This window comes from Pteronotus mesoamericanus, unplaced genomic scaffold (assembly GCF_021234165.1).
Source record: "Pteronotus mesoamericanus isolate MK-2021 breed Mesoamerican mustached bat unplaced genomic scaffold, CSHL_Meso_final scaffold_54, whole genome shotgun sequence".
Taxonomy (NCBI): domain Eukaryota; kingdom Metazoa; phylum Chordata; class Mammalia; order Chiroptera; family Mormoopidae; genus Pteronotus; species Pteronotus mesoamericanus.
The window spans coordinates 15,368,613-15,395,603 of NW_026555321.1; the positions used below are offsets into that span (position 1 = coordinate 15,368,613).

The window sequence follows — 26,991 nt, forward strand, 5'->3', positions numbered from 1 at the left end:
AGTAATAGAAAAGAAATGAGATCCCATTGATTGGAAAAAGGAAAAGAAAACTGTTGCCAATCCTAGTGACATGCCATCAATTGTAAGCCCGATCTTGATTTTACAGGCAGTAAGATGTGAAAACAAATGCGCCATGTAGAATCACTTAAGCTTGTACTTTAGAACACATCTTGTATAAATTCAAACTATGGTACTGTTTGTGGGGAGTACATTAAAGAACACGTACCTTCCATGATGTATAAAGAAGCTCTGGAAATTATGACATATTCAGGAAACATGCTTTAGGTCTCAGCCACATTGTGTTTTGCTCACATGCACTTCCTTCATTTTAGAGTGATAATAGATACTATAACATAACATAATTTTATTCACATAAAAAAAACCAAACACCTGGCATTCAGAAATGATCTGCCTAGTAAGTGTCACTCTCTCACTGCTGTCCCCCCGCCCAGAGGATTAGGGAAATAGGTCCATTATTATTTTTAGAAATGTCAGAGTCATTACTGCTGTGAAAATATATGTTTCACCAATGTTTAATGTTATCAAAGCAGTCAGCCTATTCTACATCTACTTCGGTGCCTAAGTATTCATTAATCAGAAGCATTGTAGACATGAGTTATTGCAATAATGCCCAAAATGATGACAAATGAAATAGCTAAATAATTAAAAATGTGAAGGACAAAACAAAGTTATGGCGCTGTCGCTACTGTGGTTGACACGAAAAGCGTTTTAAAAGGGCTTTTAGTTACAGCTTAGAGGAGAGAAAGGACATCCCTGTGGGACTCAGGAAGCCCGAACAGCTCCAGGTCAGAGATGCCCTTAAGGTGGAGGGCGCTGGCCTGAGCATCTTCTGATCTGGGTGGGACTCCCAGCTCCTTGGTTTGAGTTTTGTGTGGTGTGAGTTCTGTCAAGTCGCTGAGTCTCAGGGTTATTTTTCTGTATCAGTGCTTCTTAAACTTGTAAGAGTACACAGATCACATGGAACCTCATTAAAATGTGGGTTGTGATTCAGGAGGTCTGGGATGTGGCCTGAGATTCTGCATTTCTAGTGAACTCCCAGGTAAGACTGATGCTGTTGGCCCATGGGCACACTTTGAGTAGCAAGATCTCATAACCAATGTCACTGTTATTACCATCCTATCACCTATCAATTCATTAAGTAGTCACTATGTGGTAAGTACCTTGAGAAATGCTTCCCAGCCATTATGTTTACTAATTTTCATTGCAATACTGTGAGGTAAGCGTGTATCGTATAGCTAGCACTATTATGATAGGTTCTCTGAATAAATCATTTTATCTAAATACAGTATTAATCACATGGATTTAAGAAGAATACTATGATATATTCATTCTTCAGTTTGTCAGAAGAGAAGAAACCAAGTGTGGGCAAGAGCTGAGAGTATGTCTTGGCACAAGGTTATCATGAAGAGAGGTAAGACTTTGTGACCTTGTAGACTGAATAAGAAACACATTCTCAGGAATAGTAAGTTGGTGTGAAAGTTTCCAAAAAGCTTTTTCTCCTTTATTTTTCCCATCCTAACCACCTAAATTACTCTAGTACTGTGTGAGCCCAGTGGGAGCTGAGAGTGAGGACTCTTAAATTGAAAATATTCTACTCATTGGCACAGAGAACCAGAAGAGGAAAAAATGGTCTCTTGGTACTCACACAATATGCTATAAATAAGCAAAACCAATTCACAATCATTTTGAAAAATTGTGTAAATGAGACCTCAAAATTCTATTTTGGAACTTGAGTTACAAATGGAAATCAATGTTTTCCATTTTACTGAATGAAGACATTTCTATAGGAGCTTTCATAGTCCCATATCTGACCTTGCCATCCAACTCATTTTTTCCTTAGTTGTTAAATCCCTGAATATTAACTTTACTTCTATTAGGATTTTCATGAGTTTTTAAAAATTTATTTGAGAGAGAGAGAGAGAGAAATCATTCGTTGTTCTACTTGTTTATCCATTCATTGGTTCATTCTCATATGTGCCCAGATCAGGGCTTGAAACTTTAACCTTGGTGTATCAGGATGGTGGTCTAATGAGCTGAGCTACGTGTTTAAGGCTTCATGAGTTCTTCTGGTTGAGACGTGAGCTCTTTGATTTTTTCATCTATCTTCTCCACCTATTAAACACCTCTGAATTTCTACATATGCATTACCAATAAGGTTTGTGGCCCAGCTTCTCATGGGATACTAATTCCCCACCTTGAGAAGGAACTAGTGTTTTGTTTTTTTTTTCATTAGTAGTCAGGCATTAACAATAAACTTTCCTTACTCTCAAGTTCCTTTCAAAAGGCTGAACCACCAAAAAGTTGACTACTATGAAGCAGAAAGGAAGCAGATGTGAATGAAACCCACACATAGACCTTGGAATCCTAAACTGTAATTAAATGGGCCTTTGGTCCAAGAAAGGGAGAAAATCTACTTCCATTGTTTACTTGCTCCAGAGGTCTGGATTGTAAGTCCCCATGAGAGTCTGCAAATGTCCTCTCAAGTGTGGAATCTCATAAGCACTGAAGGGCTCTAGTAGGCATGCTGTCTACAGCTGATTGCTCAGATGGGAAATGAGACAGTAATTACAAGGCTCTTCCTTCTGGCTGATTCATGATATCCTCTGCTTTGTTAATAACACCACATTGATTAAGTTACAAAGCAGACTGAGAACACGTGCCCTCATTGAGAATAAGGAGATTAGCACGTATTTTATCTTGTTCACTGAACAGCAACATAACCAGTATTGGTGGCTGTTTGGGATAAAGAGAATATGAATGAAGGATACTCACAATAACCGCATAACTCGCATAGTTAAAATGTCCACTCTTATAAAATCATACATAATCGGCATATAATACAGGCAAATTGCAGACTAATAGGTCTCATTTTTATTTCTACCTGCTTCTTTATCTTGTAGACTCAAGCGAAGATGCCAGTAAGAAGTGAGTGACGCTAATGGCAGGTGGAGATGGGACGAGTAACTGGCAACCTCTTGAGAAAGACTAGGCTTTGAATGGGAAGTATTCCTTCTCCACTGAAGAAGTCTGAGAGTTCACCGCTATCTAATCTGAAGAAGGACTTTTTGAAGCTGGTCTGAAACCCTCGGTGGGTAATACAGTTTCTATTGTTTCCTCTGTTGCTTATATAACTTAGAAACAGAAATGAGATTTTAATGAAAAAACGGATGATCTTGACATTTCCCAATTTCACACTAAGCCTTGAGGTCAAGACAAACTATTAAAACTTAGAGCAGAATTCCCTTCCCCTAGGTAAATACTATCACTTCTTATGCAGAAAGCACAGGTCAAGTAATTGAGTCCTGAACTTAATGTTTACTAACTGTTAGAGCTGTAAAATCAGCTACTGAGCTAGTGTAGGAATCACTGCAAAAGCTCTTCATCCATGTATATGAGTATTATAGTAAAAGTTCTGTGTGGTGAAGAGCAGGGATTTTCCTAGTCTTGTCACTTACTAGCAGTGTAGTCTTGGGAAGCATGTTAGCTGGGACAGGACAGGTAGTACTGAGGTAACAACTAATGTGCTCAATTTCCTTGGCTTAATAATGGTCAGAACCAATGTCACAGTTACTGTCAATAAAAATTCTGTGAGTTTCCTTTCTTCCTCTTAATAATGACAATATGATCTAGGGTTATTTTGAGGATTAAATTAGATATATATGCAAACTGAACAAACCTTGGAGTCTCAGTTGGCCACATCTGGCACTGTGTCACATTAAGAGAAATAGAGTCTAGCAACCAAAAGCAGTTAAAAAATTTCTCTTATCTTTTTGCGTATATGTTTCCAGCACCTTAAAGGCAGTACACTTAATAATCCACAGTAAGACTTTTTAAAATTACCCCTTCTTTTTTATTTTTGTCATCTGGAACAAAAGTGCCTCTCTTTCAACTCTCTCCTTGGAACTTTCCTCATCCGTTCTGTTCACAACTGTTTTTCCTGCTTCCTTAGGGCAGTAGTCTCGACGGTCCTGTCAGAGGTGACCACTAGGTGGGGCTGTGACCTCCAGGCCTCTCCTTTCTGCAGGGAGAGAAAGCACTTGGAGTCTGCTGGGCAGTGTTTCCTATCACCACCTCAACTTAATTATGCAAATGGAACTCTCACACAGAACCTATAGTGAACAGAGTCCTCACATTGCTGCATTTGTTAAGTGCTTGGTCCAGTGCCAGGCATAAAGAGTAATTTATGTTAATAAATGATAATTCAATTATTATTGATATCTTGATTATGAAGAAAAGTTTTCTTTGAATTGGGTTGGTAGGGAACAAGGCATTATTAGCTAGGTCATGACTATCTAAACAGTCATAAAAATGGGTTTGAATAACTCGAAACTAAAATGTACGTGGACCCCTTAACAAAGAGGCCATAAACTTCTGAAACATGAGTTTTCCCCAAACTGCTCTCCTAGCAGAAGGGCCACTAAAACATAATTTTCTTTGCAAAATAGTAGGTGGAATGCTTCATATAAAGTCATAGTTTGATATTCTATTCTTTTCTCAACTCCTTTATCTGCTTCTCTTAAATAAGACATTTAAAAATTATCTATGTGTATGAATACAGTCAATAAGTAATTGACAATATATACACACGAACTTAAGCACAACTTTAACTTCCTATTCTGATTTCAGAGGCATGATTTTCAAGGCCTTGGAATGAAAAGAAAACCCAAAGGAGTCACTTAATACTTATTTAAATGCTTAGCAAATGAAGGATGACTTAGAGGGAAGAGAGAGTTATATACTAATATGTGGTTCATATCATTCTAGAAAGAAAATATCCATAATCAGGGGAAGCAAGCTGATGAGAAGTCTCTTGGCAATGACATACAGGTTTAAAGGTTTGAGACTGAAGGGGCAAGGTACCAAATCAATGATTTGGGAGTTGCGCAGGGTAATCAGGCTAAAAGAATTTACACAGTTGAAACTCATTATGTTGAGCTGGGATCCCATGCCCCTCAATGACCTGCTTCTGATTAGGGGAACAATGGCTCCTGGTTAGCCTGTAAAATCAGCTACTCTGTAATTGCAAGGAAACACAATAGCTGGTATCATAAGATTTTCAGGATACATGCTGAGTACTTTGGTTCCAAAGCAGGTCGGTGAAGAAAGATGCTCAGTTTGGTGTGAGAAGTTTGTGCATCGCAACTCCCAGTGCTACTTTAAAGTTAATGTGAAATGCTTAATTTGCAGCCTAGGAAGCCCATTGTCAATTTATACACTGTAACAAAAAGTTGGACAGCTCTCTGTGTCGAAGACAGTGTTTGAACCAGCAGAGCGAAATGAGCTACTTTTCTTACTTGAACCACAGTGCCTCCACCACACCACAGAAAATAAGAGGCCTGATATAGGACCATAATAGTGGGGTCATAGGCACCTTCTAAACTACCAAATTAATGCATTTTTTTTAATTTAAAAAATCTTTGAGTGGGACTGGGTGGGGGAGGTGGAGGGATTGAGCAAAAAGGGAGAAAACTCATGGTCACAGGCAACGTGTGGTGATTGTGGGGGAGGGGCGGGGTGGAAATGGGAGAGGTGGTGGAGGAGAATAAATGGTGATAGACAAGGACTTGGCTTGGGGTGGTGAACACGCAATACAGTGTACAGATGATGTGTTGCAGAATTATCCACCTGAAACCTATATCATTTTGTTAACCAGCATCACCCCAATAAATTCAATAAAAAAGAAAAAAAATCCCTGAATCTGAAAAAAAAGAAATCTTGAAACTTTAGCATGAAGACTATTGTTCATCATACTATTCATACTTTTACCAAATATTCAACAATTTCTAGGTAAGGAAGAAAGTCTCAGTAGATCTGAGGCCAAGGTTTTTATGTTAGTTTTGTTGTATTCAAAGGTGATGTGTGGAACACTGTAAGGAAGGTATTGTTTACTAATTATAGATTGACTAAAAACAAGTCTTTGTGAGAATTCACAACGGGGTTACAGCCATTGAAATTTGGGAAGAAATGTGTCTGATTTGGTATATTTGCTTCCTCAGGGGTGCTCTAGGAAGCTCCCAGAACAAAAATTGTTGTAGATAAAATACATCTGATATGTTTCATTTCCTTCTCTGGGTCTCTTTTCTAATAATGTTCTCACCTAAAGTATGCGTGGGTGCAGGGCCGGGGGGTGTTCTCTACTTATTTATATGGTGTGTGTATCTTCTATTTGTTTTTTTACTTAAATTTCTATTTTGAGCCTGAGTTTTTATCATAGAATAAACTTTTTGTTGACCTTTAAAAATAAACAGTGAGAGATTTAGAGGGGAGATTTGCGGGAAGAGGCGAAACAATGTCTTCTTGTCTGAAATTATACCACGAGGACAAGCTTTTACAGCTGTCACATGACAACGTAGTCACAAAGTGATCATTCCCAACTTTGGGGAAAATCAGTGATATCCACTGAGGAACTCCCTTCATGAACATGTGAACAGTAAATAAAGCATGTCCATTTAGAATGGGCATGAATTCTTATAATGGGGTCATTCTGAATTTACAGAACTATCTAACTCAATCATTTATAGATTCATACAAAGACATCATTCTTTTAGTTATACACATGAAATGTGTACACATAATCCTATCAGAACATACTTTTCAAGTTATTTCCGTGATGACAAAATATGCACAAGTGACTCTATTAGAAGGATGATACTTTCATAATTATTCACCCAAATTTGTGCAAACCAATTCTGGCCTTTCACATTTCCAGTTTCCTGGATCAAACTTTGCTTGGTAAGTTGTTTCTCTGGGGGCTGCGGGAAACTGGCAACGCTGGATTCTCTGAAGGAATAATTCTAGCCTTAGTTGAATTGCGTAGGCACTCCACCTTTTTTTGGTAATAAAGATCCTTCTAAAATAAAGCATGTGGAGTCCCGCGGAGGAAGTCATGACTTCCCCATAAGTTGCCATTAGTAGATCTTCAGGAGGTGTAACCTCTGTGTAATCATTGTCCTTTAGCCTCTCCTCTCTTATTCTTTCCTTTTTGTTAATCCATTCAGAATTTCTAAAGAAACATTTACTTTTACTTGGGGAAGTACTATCAAAATAACTCTGTGGTAAAGTATTTAGAAAAGTTCAAGAAGTATTTTAAGGTACGAACACCCTCCTCTTTGTCAATGATTTTGGAAGATTCATATTCTTACAGGCCAGGCTTCCATAAAATGCCAGCTCTCTCATATACCTGTCAAGCTGCATGCATTTGCCACTCCTTGCCTTCTCCTTAAAATCCTAAATGATGCTGTGTGTCAGTTCTGAGTTCCTTAAAGAACATATTCCCATTCCAGGCCAAAAAAGCACAATAATAAAATAAAATACACACTGAGGAAAACACATAAGTTAATTTGGTAGCATGCCTTTCTCATGTTTAAAAGCCTTCTTAAACTGGAATTAAAAAAAGTAACGGAAGGTCATGCTAGAAGAGCCTGTGGCTTAGGCTGGTTAGTTGTTCACCAGCTGAATCTTCTTAGACACACTGCTGGAGGAGGCCTCCCAGACTGTGTGCACTTAAGCTGAATCACATCACTCATTCTGGCGGATGGAATGGGAGCAGAGAGATCTCTGCCATTTCTAGCTCTGGTCCCTGAGAAATGCAAGGAGACCCTCCCTCCACATTCTCTTTTCTTACCGGATTGGCTGTCCAGGTGCAAAGTATCTAGTGGAGCATTTTGAGTTCCTGAGGAATCTTATGTGTAAGGGATGACGGAGCCACCAAATAGAGGAAGTCTGGATCCCTGAATCACCCCATAAAAAGCTATCATCCGTCTGCCATCCATGTGTGGTGATATGAATGAGACAGAACTCAGAAGCCTTTTATTCTGCTTATTGTATTAAGTCACTGAGGCTTCAGGCTGTGTGTTAGAGCATTTAGCCTCACTCGATAAAGTTTCTCAGCAGTCATCTACGCTAAAGATCAGGAACTGGGGGCCTATAAGAGGAAAGAAACTTGTTCCAAGTTATTCAACTTGTATGTGTAGTGAGTCTGATACCTAGCACTCACTGCTCTTTTTGACAGATCCTGTTTTTGTTTTATCATGCAGGATGCTAACATTTTCTCCTATCAAGATGGAAGGGTGACTAATAGCCTCAAAGAAATATGTATACTGTATACAAGTAATCTAAAATATAAATATGCTTCCTTAGCACGAGTCAGACTGGGGACTATTTATGAATGCTGGCAAAATGCAGTGACACAGACTGGTCACCATATGCTCTGCTTTTAAAGACCTTAATCTTCGGTGTAGAAACTGTAAGTGGGATTATCACAGCACTGAAAGCTTAGCATCTTGCAGATGTTCACCTCAGAATTGTCCTTACTCATTTTCTTCAATGACATGGAAATCAAATCCTTTCAATCCCAATTCGTTGGGCAGAAATAGGGCTCCCTGGGTCCCTCCACCCTTATAGAGTTGTCGTTATTGCCGCACGCTGGCCTTCCAATTCACAGTTTTGAGGTAGCACTTCAATTAGCCTCCTAAACCGGTGTCTTCTTTGCTTCCTATTTTGACTACCCGGCTACTGTTTGCCCCTGCCAAAGCCGCAGCTCTTTTGGTGTCCTACAATGCTGAGTTTCAATGCGGGACAAAAAGATGCCTCGAATCTGATGAAAGCGGAGGCCTCCAGGTCTGCCTGCCGAGCACAGGCTGTGCCGCGCTGTGAGCAGATTGTCCCCGCCATATGTCACCCTCTCTGCTGTCTACACCCTTTTGGGGAACTTCGCAGGAAAAGCACTGTTGAAGATGTTTATCCTGGGATTTTGTAATTTGTTTTTAATTTTAATTTAATTTTCGCCAACTTAGCTCATTTACAACAGCTTTAATCATGCCACCCACTGACTCTATACTCTAACAGTTGAGTCTGTGTTTGGGATTAGAGGACTAACCAAAGAAATGTCCCTCATGCACAAGGATGGCCGTGGAACATTATTCAACTAGCAGAGCCCCAACAGTGAAATATTACTGCAGTAAAACATTCAGGATTATTTTAACATCCTAGGGAATCAAATTCTTAAACAAAAAAATAACGGAATAAAAGTATGTTTAAATTTTTTTAACACAGTTAAAATATTTGCAGATTGAGCAATGTGAACAAAACTCTAAGTTAAAAATATTGCTTCTTTTACTTATACTCTCAACCCATAAACATAGTTATAAGTATATTTAGGAGTGTGTGTGAACATACAGGAAGTACTGAGAATGTACTCGTTGGCATATGTGATACCTTCATATTCTAAAGAGATTTTTTTATTTATTTCAATTAATAAGGAGGCCTCTAATTTCTCCTAAGGATGAAACTGAGTCTGGAAAGAAATAATGTTACGTACATTTGAAATCATGGTGGAGTGGAGATTTTACAAATTTACTCTTGAACATGGAACAAGGGAAGGATGAAGAGCAATGCTGTGTATAACGGACTGTAAAGCACACACCTGAATGGGAAAAAATTCTCCCAGAGCTGGCCCGTGACCGTAGGGTTATTTAATAAATGGATGGATTTATGAGCAAATAAAAGCACTAATACTGGGGAAAGGATAAGTTGAATGGCCAAACTACAATAGTTCTGTTGTCTTGTAATTTTGTTAATGAAATATCTTTCCTGAAATAGCATTTAAGCACTGTGAGTTTTTCATGAGACATGACAAGTAATAGTATTAAGGTTAAGAAGATTAAAGTCAATGTTATTCTGAAGATTCAGTTTAGCTTCTGCTGTAAATCAGAATACCTGAAGGAACCCAGAACCTATTAGGGGAATTATATTCTGATGTGTGGCAGAGTGGACAAATATACTCGGCTGAAATTCAGAATACCAGAGCTTGACTCAATTTCATACTTTTTGATTCTTCCACTAATTCTGTAATCTGAGGCAGTAGACTACTAAGAGACCTAGGATACTCCAGTTCCTTCCCTTTATAAATAAAAAATATAACACAAATTCCCAGGAATGATGCAAGGATTAAAATTTCAATTTAATTAGGTAATGTAAGCAAATTGCCTTATTCATAATATATACTAATAAATATTAACGTCCTTTCTTCACCAGTCGATGCGCTAACTGTTCAGTTGAAAAGAGAAATTAAAACTCGATGAGATACATTTTGATTTTTTTGATTGAATCTTATATGAAACATACGCTTGGTGTGGTTAATGGAAGATGTTATCCAAAAATGAAAGTTGGTTTTGACTGTGCACAGGGAATATTCTACTTCATTTAGGTATAGAATTCACTCAGGTTATGTAATTAATGACCAATAACTGGATTTTTAGTTCTGTGAGTAAGTTTTCTTTTCCCTCCCCTTAAACCACTTTGTAATCAAAAGAGAAGCTAAGTTTTATTGGATGGTACATATTGTTCCCTCCAGTTATACAGTTCTATTATTATGTGGATATGAAAACATGTATATATATGAGTGAAAGAGTTAAATTCCATAGGAGCTGTTATACTATCAACATATTTCCTGTCACCAATTTCACTAGAAAAAGGATTACAAAGATGAATAAAATATATTTAATTTTTTCAAGGAACTTGTATGTATACTACTGAGTTCTGCACTTATAACTTGGTTGAATTCTTATGATTCAGTTTTAAAAAAATTTGTATCACAGTATAATATACAGGGAAAAATGCACAGATCAAAAGTATAGAGCTTGATGAATTATCAAAAAATTCTGTGGTGCATTTTTTAAGTTATATATCTGGCATGTGAAGCTTATTTTCCCATGGAAATATGTTTCCCGTGAACGGTCTATTAACCAACCTATAATATAGCTGGCATTCAGTGCTTAAGGGGCAAAGCAAGAATTTATACTTTGTTTTGATGGATAAACTTACAGTAGTTTCAATTGGTTTTTGGAGAGAGGTGGCTTGGGACTGAAATTGCACATTCTGACCTCCCTTGCTTTATTTCTGAGGGACTTCAGACTCATTTTTTTACCTCTTTCATCCTTAACTGGTCATATCTAGTATGTGAACTTAACTTATCTCCAAATTGTTGTGAGAATTAAATAAGTTCATGTTTATAAAGTGCTTTGCATACAGTTTGGCTCATCGGAGCTATTATACTATCAGCAGCACTAACATTGTCTTTATTTCACAGAGCCTTTGCTGCAAGGGCCGGGGTCTGTCACCTCGGTCTATAGGAGAGCTTAAAACGAGGCAAGCTGTGTGCCTTTAAGGCTTAAACAACCATCAATGATGCAGTGGGGAATGGAGGATTCTGGGTTTCCCCCAAGTAACTCCTGAAAGATGGAGTCCTCAGACCTGCTCTACTCTAGGTAGTTTTTTATTCTCAAGGAATGCACATTAAGTTGAGTCCTGCCTATTTGTGTGCACGTGTGTGTGTATGCAAATTTGACACTTCTTATTTCAGGCTGAATATCTGCTGCTCCCGGCAGGTTGGAAGCAAGCAGGGAAATAGCGAGAGAAATACTTTTTTGTCTTGTTTATTTGTTTATGAGATGGCAGGTGGCCTTTTATCCTCTGACTTTCCCAACTCAGCTAACCACCTCCCCTCCTCACAAGGAGCTTAAAATCCTGACTGCTTACTGTCCAACTTTGCAAGCACAAGCTGAAATACCCAGATATCATCAAAATGTGGCTGATCTCTTTGCTGCGCATGCGTCATGCTTTTTGATGGGCAAAGGTTACACAGGAGAGGATCCAGATGAAACTTGAGTCCATTCATGGTGGTCTAATGCTTTTTGTGTGCTCTCTACTTTATGTACTTTTATTTTTATTCTATATTTAAATGGGATTTGGTTTCTAAGAAAGTGTTGCTGAGATACTTGGAATCCTTCTAAGAACTCTCCTCTGCCTCGATGCCCTATTAGAGTTAGAGTTCTATGGTCTATAGTCAGTGTTCTTATTCTGAATTGCTTCAGACTTACCAGGACTCTCAGGCTGGTCTGCTTGCCCATGTCCCACTAGCTCTGTCCTAAAATAAGAGTTAAATATATATATATATTTTAATTTGAGAGAGAGAGAGAGACATCGCTTTGTTGGTCCACTTCTTTATGCATTCATTGGTTGATTCTTGTATGTGCCTTGACCACAACATTGGCATATAGGGATGACACTCTAACCAACTGAACTGCCTGGCTAGGGCTTTAAAATAAGAATTTTTAAAAGAATCAGTCTATAGTTTGAGCAGGGGTGAGAGTAACTGCTTTCTTTCATTTCACAACTTTTAGGCCTATAAAGGCTTTATCTCTCTCAGCCATGGGACCAAGCAGGACAAACGGAACTTCAGGGTTAGAAGGGAAGGTCAACTTAGGGTCCAGTGGAGTCCAGTCCTTCCTGAGACCTTCAAGGGGAAGGAGATGGGGGTGAGATATGATAGTGGAGGGAACGACACAACAGACACAGGCAATCACTAAGAAGAGAAGCGGGCACTGCAGGGCAGTGTGCTGCTGTCAGAGCAAGGCAGATGTGTCAAGATGTGCAAGAGTGACAGGGATCTTTGTTTATTCCACACCATGCGCATAAACACAGTACTGGGCTCTGGGGACACAGACTGAAACCCTATCTTTTCCTTCAAGGTATCATGTCTACTGCAACTTCTGAATCCACAGAAAGACACCAGTATTTCAAAACATAAAAAATACTGGATGCAAGTAAAACATTCTGATCATTACTTACTGAGCTTTTCTTATCATAACTGGCACTGCTGTGAGCACTGTAAAGGTGTATGGTAGGTAAAACCGTTCACTGCAAGGTATTTCAGGGGAAGGGTTCTGCTCCTTCAGGGAGAGTATTTAAAATGTAAAACTGATGAACACAACGCCTGTTGGGACTAGGATGACAAGGAAAGCTGACATGATAAGGTGATACATGAGTCCCTCAATATGCAATTTTCTAAGAACAATGGTCTCAGAACGATGTAGAATTTATTGTGCCCTCTTATTACACAGCAGAGGCATGCGTACACACAGGCTACTCTTGAAGAGCTAAGTATCTGAGCTGTCAGGTATGATTTTAAAAATTATTGCTATTCAGTAAGTCATTTTTAAGAATGATAGTTTTCAGCAGCCCAATCTTATTTTGGACTGAAATGGAAATAAATTTAAACCAAGTCCTTTCTTTGGAAATATTTCCCTTTTCAGTACAATCTTGAATTAAATTATAATATAGTTACAGAGGAGGCAAGAGATGTTGGCAAGTCATAGACTTCACTTGAAAGATTTATGAGGGGGGATCCAAAAAACCTGGACTTTATTTATAAAAAATTGTGTATTTATTCTTCCATGTTTAAACCTGATCCACCTTCAAAATACTCTCCATTTGATGCAATACACCTATTGAGATGTTTTTCCCACTGCTTGGGACAGCTTTTGAACTCATTGATTTTGATGCCTTTTAGTGCTTCTGCTGCTGATTTGTTTCACCTCTTTCACACTGGCAAACCATTTTCCTCTGAGGACTTTTTTCATCTGGGGAAACAAAGAAAAGTTGCTCGGGCAAGATCAGGTAAATAGGAAGAGGGGGGCATGGGGAGCCATGTCCTTTTTGGTCAAAAACTGCTGAATACTGCACAATGTGGGCAGGTGCACTTGTACATCACCCATCATGACATGGGCAAATGCATTGAAAGAGTCTTCAGAAAAATTCACTGAAGCCAAACGCAGCCTCTTACAACAACGCCAGCTCGTATGCTAATACAGATGAGTTCCTAGAACACTCACCTAGCAGGGGAAGCTTGCACTACAAAGGGCCTGCTCTCCAGAAGATAATTTCATTTTTTTGAGGTCTCCCCTCATGGATATAGAAAAGCTGAATTAGGTAAGAAATTAATTGTCTAGTGCTAAGAGGTCCAAGCGGACACAGCTCCAAACTGCATGAAAATCAGATGCTTTTCCCAATGATATTTGCATTTGAGATAGAGGCTACATTCTAAAAACATAAAACTAAAACTAAAGATTCACCTTTGTATATTAAAGACATGGTGTCCAGACCTAGATAAAAATATAAAGTAACATTCAGATATCAGTGAGGTTAATGCTGATTAAGAAGCTTGAGAACTACTTGACCAGATTCTATCATATATATTACAGACCCTATACCTCACAATTTAGCACTAAGGGCAACAGATCTATGCATTACATTTTGATGAAGTATTTTATAATTGTAGATAAGCAACTTTACTAGACCCTAGAGTTTTCCACATGTAAATTTATTTCACCCCAGAAGTTTGTAACCTCATGCTCCAGGTAATAGAAATGAGGTGAATAATAGTTCAGACTAATTTAATGGTTGACGGTATTGATTCTCTACTTTCTGGGGTTATTAGTGTTGTAAGAGTTCATCTATTTCTACAAAAAAGTGTGTGTTAGCTTAGGTTTGAAGGTAGACCCTTTTTTATCTTAACACATCCTACTATCTCAAACTACCTGGTGAAATTACACTATCTATGTGGCAAAGTTTCTTTCCCCCAATTATTCAGCTTAAAATTTCCCCATAGCTTATGAAAACCTTTTGTCCTAAACTTAGGGGAAGTGGAAAATAGCTGTTTTTCAATTTATCTGTTCTTTCAATTTGTTCTTTCAAATTCTACTATTGACACTCTCTTTGGCTTTGTTACTTCTAAGAAATACAATTCTAACTTCCCTTAACTTTTCATTTTAGACTCCATTTACTGGCTATATAGGCTGCTGTCTTGAAGACTTCACTCATTTTCTCAAAATTTCATATCGGTACCAAGTCCAAGTACACTTCTTGACATTTATTTATTCAAGCACTGAATATATATTAAATATTGATTCTGCACTGGGAGCTGACTTAGGCACTGAGGATATAGAATAGAACAAGACAAAGCCTTTATAAAGTATACATTCTGGTGGGAGAAGGTGACCTAGAACAAGAAAATATACATATTAATATAACTCCAGAATTTGCTAACTGCTATGAAAAACATAAACAAGGTGATGTGACAGAGGATAACTGGGAGAGGTAAGGGCAGAAGAGTAGCTCTGCAGGAAGAAAGGACAGCGAGGCGAGGGCCCTGCGGCACGCAAGGCAGCCAGGAGCCTGGCACGCAGAAGGACGAGGAAGCAGCCGGTGCCAGAGTGTAATGCCAGACACAGGACAGCTTCAGAGGAGTGTGAGGGGCGGGCCGGGGGTGGGTGCACAGGATCTTGAAAGTTAGGGTGAGAAGTCTGAAAGGATTTTAACAGCCCATGAGGATCCATTGAAATATTTTAAGCAACAAAATGACATGATCCAATTTATATTTTTGGAATAGAGGTAGGGAGAGCCATTATATCACTTCTTGCTTGTCATGGTCAGAAAGATATGTTTCAGCACCTACCACACGCACACATACACATACACACATGCATGCAATTGCCATGGGATGGTGAGGGCAAGTTGACTCTTCCCTAAGTATAGAACTTTTACATTCGGTTATGTTTATTTATATACGTCTTAACTAACGCATATGACCACTTTGGAGCTTTGACAATTAATTATGTTTATGTATGTATCTGTTTCACCTGAGGGTCAAGACTGATGTAGTTTTTTAACTGCACTTTAAGCACGGTGCCTGCTATAGAGAGAGAGCATGTGTTGTTGGTATATGGGGGGCATTGGGATATTATGGTAAATGTTGAGATTTTGAGCCGCTTTGGGATCAGCACCATAAACGATGGATACTCGAGTATTATCAAATATGTCAAAAGTGAAGAAATGCTGATGTAAGTAGGTGGTCCTCAAGAACCTCCTTGTCTCTGCTTCAGGGACATTCTCTGACCTTCGGTGTGACCTCTTGTGCTATATTTGGAGATGGGAGCTCGAAGACCTCTATCTAGAGGTCACTGACCCTCAGGACTGAAGAAATATTCCTCCCTATACTAAAGAAGTAGAGAGACTGAAGGAGAAGTCTTTCTTTTCTTATGCTAATCAGATTATATGATGAAAATGAAAAATTGAGGAAAAAATGAGGAAGTCAACACACTTAAAATATAATGGGTTTCATTACTTGGTAAGGTAAAACTGGAAAATCCATTATATCTTCAACAATCATTGCCATTCATTGCTCCACAACCAAAACTCCACCAAATCATTATCTATCGTATTGCCAAGCACATGTCATGTTTATATATATAGTCATATCAATGCCTGAGCTTCAGTGCATTAGCATTATTAATTTTTGAAAACTTAATCATTTTGTTTGCTTATCACAAATTCAAAATTCTTATGTTAAGACAAACTAAATTTTGCAACCAACAACAGATGACTTGTGCTAATATAAATTTTATACGGTTCACAATGAGAAGCAGTGAAGCATATTTCTCATAAATTGCATAGAGAGAAATAGTTAAATTAATCTATGTCATAATGACCATTCAGGAGACATAAATAAGGGCAAATACAGAAAAATACACTGGGTGCATAAAATACATAATTAGCATGAGGTCAAACAGTGCTAGCTAGTCTTTTCACAAACTTAGAAAATATTTCATGCATTTTATTTTTCCTGTGAGGATTGGATATGCTGTCATTCTATTGTTATGTAATTTATCACAGTTCTAGGAGTCATATCTTACTGCTACAGGCATATTTTAGTTTTGCCTCTTTCTTACAATGTTTTTTGGTATTTATTTCAAACTAGGTCAACTATCAGTCTTTTCTTTACTCAGGTGTTCTGGTAATTCTCTATGTCACCTGATGGTTAATAAGCTACTTGAGGTGAAATGTGACATCTGGAAGGCACAATTAAAAGGACACAAGACAACCAAAGAGACAGCTAAGCTAATATGTATCAGAAATAATGGGGAATTTGGGGATAAAGGGAGAGCATAGAAGAGGGGAGGAGAGAGACAGAGGCAATAATAAAGGGCTAAACAATGCGGCAGAGTGGCCTCAAGATTTTTAAGAATAAGAATATATAGAAAAGTTACATTTATATGATTTGCATTTCTATCATGCACATGTTCTTCCTTCTAGAGCCCACTGACCAGCCTTCAGCAAAGGCTTCAATCCAGCCAAACCCTGTGTGACTGCACACTTTTGTTTGTGTGTGCATAAAAATTCAGGAGAAGCGCTTGGTCCCACACTGGTCTGACACCTGCTCAGAGGTGCAGACAGAGAGCAGGGATCTACACCTGTAGGTCACCATCAGGATGTGACCTCCCCTAAAAGCGGTGGCCTGCTTAGAGCACAAGGCTTTTTTCCTCCAGGATATGGAACTATGGGGAAGGATGGTTCAATTTTACCTAGTCTTTAGAAGGCATAACATCCCAAGATCTTACGAATATATATGTGCATAGAAGTTTCAAGTGATAAAAGATTAGGAAATACAAAACAATAAGAATTTCAGAGATAAGCTTCAGTTGCATTTGCCTTAAAAATGTAGCTCACAGGAAGTACTCTGAAAAGAAGTTAAACTTTTGGTTCCAGCTGTATTGAAATAACTTGTATTGAACTAACCCTCCAGGAAAAGATAATTGCAAAGCTGGATGAAATACATAAAGCAACTATTGGAAAGCACTGGAGAGCAAGTGACTAGGTTAGACTTGAAGGATTGTGATCCCTGAAAAAGAGAAGCACAAGAATGTGAGCCCCATATTTATCCAGGAATTCTTCTGAGGGAATTTGCTATTTCATTGTGAAGTAGAATCACATAGACTAGAAAGGAGCAATAATCTTAGTGGTGCAGAAGACAGGGGATGAAGTTCAGGCATGCCAAAGCATGTGGGGTTTGAGGAGTAAAATCCTAAAGAGGGGGTAACTGCACCAATGAGGCAGAAGCCAGCTCCTCCCTTGAGCACGCACAGGGTAGTCTCCAAGAAACTCAAAGAAAACAGCAACTGGGAGGCTAAATGGCAGTACCAGGGAGGAGTATGAATGAACATTCAAGGCTTTTAGTTGATATGCTGGAAAAACCTGGATCAGCCTACCAAAGCCTAAGAGGAACTACGGGCAGGATGAAAGTGACTTGCTGGCACACTATCTGCCTGCCAAAAGAGAACTGTATCCTATGTAGAGGGAAATGATATAAACATTCTTTCATAAGCCACATGTACATTTAAATAAAATTATGATAACTGCCAATAAAAAGGGACCAAACAATTAAAAAAAAAACAAAATGAGAGAAGTAACAGATAATGAAAGTAGTCTCATAAGCAATTTGGATATTAAAGTTTTCACTATGATCAATGTTTCAGCAAATAGAAAAAGAAGGATCCAAAATTTGATCAAAGATAAAGATCCTTTAAAAGTAATCAAAGAAAGTAGGGGCTGAAATCTAGTATGTTCCATTTGTCTGTGCTGAGGAGTGTTGGCTATTTTTTTCTTCTCTCATTTCTTCTCCCCTTTGGTTGCTTCTATTCCCTAGCTCACCTCCATTCTTCAAAAACATTTTCTCACATGAGGCTCTCATAGAGAGTAGAAAAGGCACCTGTGGTTTTAAATTTTGATCTATTCAACAGGAAGACATCAAAAGTCTCCAAGAAGAGGAGACAACATAACTAGTAGAAGGTGTACAGGTTTTAAAATGACACATACCTGTGCTCATACAGTGTCCCTGCCATCTACAAATTTCTGTGGTCAATACAAGTTATGAACCATTCTGCATCAGCTTTCTGTTTCATAAACATTGATTGACACTTATCTTAAAAAGTCATTTTAAGCCCTAAACGAGATGCTCTCTACAGGCCGACTGCTTAGCACAAATAGGTTCCCAATAAATAGTGATGCCAATAAATAGGGATACCATCTATGTATTGACTGTCATTGAATATCCTCAACACCGATGGAGTAACACACAAAATTTGGAATTTTTTTCTACCTTTCAAAGTGGAGAATATTGATGACTAACAAAATGTCTGCACAATATTGGTTAGTCAAAACAATAGCTTCTTAAGCTCTTAGAAAAGCAATTGAGCATGGCAAATATCTGGGACGAAGCTCAAGACAGCAGAACAAGGCTGCTTTTGTTGTTATAGAATGCTATGCATGCTCTGGCTTGCCTTTCAGCAATCATTGCTATTAAATCATTTATCTCTTTTACACACTTAATGAAGTCATGTTCATGATCCGCTTAATCACAGGATGCGGTATAGTACATATTTTGACAGGAAAGCTGTTTGTATAAACGGAAACGTGCCACAAATACATAATTTCAAAAAATATTCATTATGCTTTGAATATGACAATCTTGGGCTCGAATCCTTTTACACATATTTAGTCATTTTAAGATAGACTTTTACTACTGGTTAACAGAAAGATTATTGTTAGGCAAAATTCATGTCAATCAAGTAAGTGGAGCAGTGAGCAAACACAGCAAACTCTGAACCATACACTCTGTCTAGAAATTTATCTGGAGAAATTATACATCTCTAGCTAAATATTATATCATTGACATTGATTCTAGTTATAAGCACATGAAAACAAAGAAACTGAGTTAAAGTCATTATACCTTCTAGAATGTGGATAACAAATTTCAGGTTTGACTTGTGGCTCATTATTTAATTGTTCAATTAGTGGCTAAATAGTCATACCTTATACCCTCAGAGACTCTATAGAGTGAGGTCCTGCAATGTGCTTGACTGTTGTAAATGATCTTCAGCCCCGTGTTATTAGTTCTCAACATTAACTAGAGGTGCTACTTACATCACTCTCATGACCTTCTCGAAGGTTGTATGTGAGGTCATGCTGAATGTCTTCCACGAATTTGTGAGCATATTCTGGGTAAAGGTCTAACACTTCAAAGAGTCCTTTGAGGATGATACACTGGAGATCACAGTAGGTTAAAGCCTTCACGTCTGCATTGGTCTTGATCACTTGGTCATTAATTGATAGATTTGCTCCAATTAAATCTCCTTTTCCTTGAAATAGTGAATAAAGAAACATGTCACTTTCAAGAAAAACAAGTTCTGAACCAGTAACTTCATTTGTCTGAGATTACGCTAGAAAGAGAAGTGGAACATTTACCTGGTGCAGGATTTCTCAGCATCTGTAGTGTGGAGATTTGGGGCTGATAATTTTCAGTTGTGGGGCTATTCTGCAGACAGTAGAATGTTTAGCAGTAACTCACACCCCCCATACCCAGTGGTGACAACTCAAAATACATTCAGACATTGACAGATGTCCCCTGGTGGGCAAAAGTGCTCCTAGTTGAGATGACTGGTGTAGAGGATAAAGGCTAGGAGACTAAGAGTTGGGAATTGTAGGTCATAGGTAGGCTTTAGACAGGTTCCTCAAAGGATTCCGTAAATAACTTTAGACAAATCATTTGACATTTTTGTCACAGTTGTTTTAATCTTTCAAGGGAAATAATAAGAGCTCATATTTTCTTAATATAAAAAGGCTCTGTGACTCTAAGGTAAGACTATCAAGAAGTGTATTAATAATTTTGATTCCAAAGTTTTGGAAAATAATATAAGCATTACCATCAGCTTTCTAACACAGTCACATTGTTGAATTGATCTCTAAATGTGTCTACAAGACAAATGATGTGGAAAAAGGAGCCTTCTATCCCTCTTCTCAGGGAAAGGAGGCAAATTAACCATTGGATGTGATGGGCAATAAACCTACTACATAAAGATGTAAAACACAAGTCTTATTTCCCATGCTCTGTGATGGCATAAAGCTCCATTTCCTTCATCAAAAAGAAGCTCTTCATTTATGCCAATACAGGGAGAAAGGACCTCACACTACTTTTTTCAAGTTATCTGTGCTTCCTTCTCCCCCTCCTCACACACATGCACACAACCTTTGACATTTTGTCTGCAAGTACCTCAGCCTATCAGTCTTAGGCTGGAATTCACCTGCCTGGGAACTAGTTTGATTTCTTGAGTTTGTTGATTACATGTATTGAACAGTTTATTTGAATCTTTAAAATCTTTGAATTGATTCGAATCCGTTTAACTCAGCAGGAAGGTGAGCACAGATATAAGTGCTAACAAAGGCTGATTACAGCTTCAGATTTATTTTAGACAGTCACTAATTCACTCAGCATCCAAGTGAGAAAAAGGAAAGAAAATCCATTCATTTGTCAAGCGAACTTAGGTTAAAAGCTGCGGGGATATGACCAAGTTCACAGAGCATAGAGGCATTAAGTTCAGGGCTACAACTCAAGAGTTTCTGCATTTGTGCTTTGTTCTCACATAGCATCATACCTAGGCTTTAACTTACTATTATTTTTTTTTAATGATCACACAGTACACATGCTCACTCAATGGTGTCTACTGCCCCCGCTGCTAGTACAGTGAAGTCATCATTGTTTATGAATGCTCATTCCTGCTCACTCTCTTTGGCTGCCAGGTTGCATTCATGTCCTGCAAGCAGTCCTCATTATATTAAAAACGGCTTGACTTTTTCCAGACAGAATAGATGCCATTGAGTGAGCATGTGTACTGTGTGGCCATCGCATTCAAAGTGACTGAGGGAATAGAACAATGAATCTGCATCAAATTTATGTTAGGCCCTGGCTGGTGTGGCTCGGTGGATTGAACGCTGGCCTGTGAACCAAAGGGTCACCAGTTTGATTCTCAGTGTAAGGCACATGCCTGGGTTGTGGGCCAGGTCCTCAGTAAGGGGCATGGGAGAGGCAACCACACATTGATGTTTCTCTCCCTCTCTTTCTCCCTCCCTTCCCCCCTCTAAAAATGAATAAATAAAAAATATTAAAAAATTTTATGTTAAGTTTGACTATTCCTCCGTGTAAACAAGATTATTCAGAAGGCAGCAGCTATGGCCACCTAGTGATTGAAAGCTTCGTCACGACAGCATGCGTGCTCATGCATCATGTCTTGTGCAGAGTTTTTTTTTTGCAAAACAGCAAATCATTCAGCTGATTTGGCCCCCCTAAGCTCAGATTTGGCACTCTGAGACTTCTGGCTTTTCCCCAAACTAAAATCACCTTTGAAAGGGAAGAGATTTCAGACTGTCAATGAGATTCAGGGAAATATGACATGGCAGCTGATGGCAATTGGGAAAACTGTGTGAGGTCCCAAGGCACCAACTTTGAAGAGGACTGAGACGTCATTGTCCTATGTACAAGGTTTCTTGTATCTTGTTCAATAAATGTCTCTATTTTTCATATTAGATGGCTGGATACTTTCTGTACAGAATGTTTTATTTATGTGTGTGTGTGTGTGTATTTTGCTTAATCCCTTCACCGTCTTTCATCTGACCCCCAAACCCTTCTCTCCTCTGAGAGCTGTCAGTCTGTTGCATGTACCCATGCCTCTGTTTCTATTTGTTCATCAGTTTATTCTGTTTATTAGATTCCACATATACGTGAGATCATATGGTATTTGTGTTTCTCTGACTTATTTCACTTAGCATAATGGTCCCCAGGTTCAGCCATGCTGTTGCAAAATGTTAGGTTTCCTTTTTTACGCCAGAGTAAGCATTCCATTGTATAAATGTACCACAGCTTTTTAATCCGCTCATCAACTGATGGGCACTTGGACTGTTTCTAGGCCTTGGCTATTGTAAATAGTGCTGTTATGAACTTAACAGTGCATATATTCTTTTGAATTAGTGTTTTGGGTTCCTTCAGGTATATTCCCAGAAGTGGAATCACTGGGTCAAAAGGCTGTTCCATTTTTAATTTTTTGAGGAGCCTCCATACCGTTTGCCATGGTGGCTGCACCAGTCTGCATTCCCAGAATACAGTAAAATTTTAAGTTCTGGATGTATGAGGAAAAATTATCATGATGTGCTATCTTGCCATGATGAGCATTGACATTTTCTGTTAAGCAATTCTTGTCTGGAGTCACTTTAGAGTCATTGTACTTTCAAACCTTGAGCAACCAAGTATGCCTCTTTCAGCCACAATGACCACAGCTATAAAAACATTACCAACATCTTGCCACACTCAATTTCTTTATAAGAAAAAATTTCAGCCCTGACTGGTGTGGCTCAGTGGGTTGAGTGCCAGCCTGTGAACCAGAGGGTCAACGATTCGATTCCTAGTCAGGGCACATGCCTGGGTTGCTGGCCAGGTCCTCAGGAGGGGGCATGCAAGAGGCAACCACACATTGATGTTTCTCTCCCTGTCTTCCTCCCTCCCTCCTTTCCCTCTATAAACGTATATAAGTAAAATCTTTTTAAAAAAAGAAAAAAATTTCAGTTTGTTTATTCATTCAATAAATATTTATGAAGTACTGACATACACGTGGGACCTCAGGTTGAGCTCTAGCAAGTAGGCACTGATAATTAACAACACGGTTCTCACCTTCAATAATTTTAATGTCTTGTGGATTTCTTACTGTCTAGATTTAGGACCTAAATCTGTTTATTAATTACTCTGTGTTTCAGTATCTTTATTACTAAAAGAGTAAAAAGGTACCTATGTCTATTACAATCTACATTTTTCATAATTGTATTATTGATGTTTGCTAATCAGTTATTCTTTCATTTATAAAAAAAGGTTGATGAGATGCATTTGCAAACCATCGGGGTTAGAGCAGTAACTTATGTTTCATTATAATTAGGCAGACTAATGCCACCTGTGAAGAGCACGTTTATCAGTGCTTTGTTGTTTTCTTTTAAACAACATTGAAGAAATTGGTGGGAAACCACAATCATCAGGACATGAAATGAAGGTGTACAAGGTAAACAAATTCTATTCCCATAACAAATCCCTGCCTCTGTGTCAACTGCCTCCCAAGCTGCAGATTAAGTCATGCCTTCGTGTGTTGATTGGGCAATGAAGTTGTTTGAATAAGTTATGGCTTGACAGCTGTTAGGTGATACTTCTTTCCCACAACATTGTATATTAGGTCATTTTGTTGGCAGAGTGAACATGTATTAATTATCTACAGATCAAGTGTGAAGCGATGCACTTAAGTTTACCAAAGTCAGTATTAATTAGAATTGGCCCTAAAAGGCAATATTACCATAGGGAAAATAAAATAATGAATCTCCATTGAAATAATGTTAACCACAGAGAGAAAATATTAATAATTTATTATCTTTGTTTGGGTTTAGTCCCAATACTTGTGTTTAGAATGGTCATGTGGTAATTTGCACTTAAAATTGCTTTTGATAGATACACGGTAGAAGCAAATATGCAAAAATGTTAACCTTGGAAATCATGATTTATGGAGAAAATTTGGGCCAGAAGAAAGAGGCAATGGATTAAATCTCTTAGCTATAAGTATAAGAAAAAAAGATAAAAAATATGAACAATAAAATTGCAATAAATACATATATCTATCAAAAACTGAATCTAAAAATAGCAAAATAAATAAAGAAGCAGAATAGAAACAGATTCATAGATACCAAGAACATTTTGACAGTTGCCAGATGGTAAGGGGGTTGGAAGGGTGGGTGAAAAAAGTGAAGAGTTTCAGAAGTACAGATTGGTTGTTACAGAATAGTCACAGGGATGTAAAGTACAGCATAGGGAATATAGTCAGTAATGTTCTAATAAATATGTATGGTGTCAGATGGGTATGAGACTTGTTGGGATGATCACTTAGTAAGTTATATAATGTCTATTCATTGGGGTGTACACCTGAAACTAATATAATATTGTATGTCAACTGTAATTGAAAGATACAGAATGATTTAAAAGAACAAAAATAAATTTAAGACCATGTAATTGAATGATGAATTATTAATGATGGTTATTACATAGAAGCTATCAGATTTGTACTTATTGTGCCATGATGTTCTGGATGATGTTTTTATATTCCATTCCTAGAATTGTTGCTAGTTACCAACTTAAAAAACCCACCACAATCAGGGAAAATTTCCACATAAGGGTTTAAAGATGGTGCATCATTTTGCTTACATGTATATCAAACCATAAGGTTCTGAAGAAGTAAGTATGGGGGGGGGAGTGAGTATGGTATTATTTTCTGTATGAGCAACTGTAAACTTATTTTTGCCCTACCCTGCACAGGACCCTTTAAAAGCAGGCTATGCCAATAGGCAGGCTATGAGGCTTACATTGCTACTAAGGAAACACATAGAAAAGTATTTTGTGATTAAAGTTAAGTGTTTGAAGCAAATTTAGAAATAATGGCCACTTTTAATTTAGAATCACAGAATGATAGAATGACTGGCTAACTTTGCAAAGTTGGTAAGTGGGCAGAAAGAGTGTTAAATTTTCTCTTAAAAAGAACACCCATACTGAGCCTCACTCTAATGCTGATAACAAACTGGCAAGGCTGATATTAAACCCTTTGAGTTGCTCGCCCATGTTGTTTTATTAAGGAGTAAAACATTAGGGGGTGAGTCTGAGCCAGAACTTTGAAAGGCAAACCCTACCTTTCTGCTGCTCAGAGGTAAACTGAAGTCAACATGAAGCAATAAAAAGCACATGGGTATTCCACTATTCACTAGCCTCCATCTCTTCATTTTTAACTGAGGATAATCCCATCAATTTAAGAGGTTACAAGATTTAAATTGGATAGTTAACATAAAACACCCAGCTCATATTAGGGATTCAGTAGGTATTAGTTTTCTTCTCTCTTCCAAAATACAATATGCCTGAAGCTTACTAGCTAGAATCCAGAAAATGCAGGTTTACAATGATTATGTAGAGTAACAAACATGGTTTAGAGATAGAAAAAACAGACATAATGATTTGTATGAGAGCTTATTCTTAATGCGTAATCCTTTTTTGTAACAGGCATGGTTTAAAGGTAGAAAAAAACAGACATAATGATTTGTATGAGAGCTTATCCTTAATGCATAATCCTTTTTGTGCTATTTTGAGCACAGATAAAACTTAATGTTCATGTTCTTCTCTGAATTGATGCTCCACAAAAATATTGGGTTGGCCAAAAAATTTGTTCGGTTTTCTCCATATGATGGCTCTAATGGTTTAGTTGTCTTTAATTTATTTTCAAACAATTTTGTTAGATTGTATTGTGACAGCTGTCATATTAGCATGCATTTAAAAATATATCAAAATTGGTGAATTTTTGTATAGCTATTTTAATATTGAAGGTGAAAGAAAATGCATAACATTTTCAGCATATTATGACTTATCATTTCAAGAAAGGTAAAAACACAACTGAAACACGCAAAAAAAGATTTGTGCAGTATATGGAGAAGGTGCTGTGACTGATTGAACATGTTAAAAGTGGTTTGCAAAGTTTTGTGCTGGAAATTTCTCTCTGGATGATGCCCCATGGTCAGGTAGACCAGTTGAAGATCATAGTGATCAAATCAAGACATTAATTGAGAACAATCAACATTATACCACATGGGAGATAGCCAATATATCCAAAATATCCATGTCAATAAAGTTATTGATGAAAATGAAAATTGGGTTTTTTTTTAAATGGAAAAATCTCAATGAACTTTTTTTGGCCAACCCAATATATAAATGGACTCTTAAAACTGACCAGCTATTTTACCAAAGGGCAGTATACATTCAAGATTAATCATTTGGCTTCAGGAATCAGAAAAAATGGTATTCTCTTTCTTACCATACTAGTACCCTTTTATCCAAGGTTTTGATTTCTATACCTTCAGTTACTTGTGGTCAAAACTGTGGTCCAAAATAATTACATGGAAAATTCCAGAAATAAACAATTCATAAGCTTTAAATTGTGCATTGGTTTGAGCAGCAGGATGAATTCTTATTTCGTCCCATCTGGGGTGTGAATCATTCACGCTGTATATGCTTTCTGCCTGTTAGTCACTGAGTAGCTGTCTTGATGATCGGATTGATGGTCATGGTTTCACTGTGCTTGTGTTCATGTAACCTTTATTTTACTTAACAATGGCCCCAAAGGGCAAGAGTAGTGATGTTGGCAATTTGGATATGCCAAAGAGTAGCCGAAAAGTGAAAAGATTTAAGTTCTAGATTAATAAGGAAGGAAAAAAAAATCCTATGTTGAGTTTGCTAAGATCTATGGTAAGGAGGAATCTTCTGTCTATGAAATTGTGAAGAAGAAAAAAGAAATTTGTGCTAATTTTGCTGTCACACCTCAAATTGCTTAAGTTATGGCCACAGTGCATGACAAGTGCTTAGTTAAGATAGAAAAAGTATTAAATTTGTGGGTGGCAGAG

At 37.8% G+C, this 26,991-nt stretch overlaps 1 protein-coding gene across 1 annotated transcript in view; it reads right to left on the reverse strand.

The window, feature by feature from the left end:
• The window catches only part of KCNH8 (potassium voltage-gated channel subfamily H member 8), a 283,777-nt gene that overhangs the window by 32,037 nt on the left and 224,749 nt on the right, over positions 1–26,991 (reverse strand). The window contains exon 11 of the mRNA XM_054595068.1: positions 19,621–19,835. Within this exon, the coding sequence (XP_054451043.1) occupies positions 19,621–19,835 (215 nt within the window). The remainder of the gene's footprint in view (positions 1–19,620; positions 19,836–26,991) is intronic.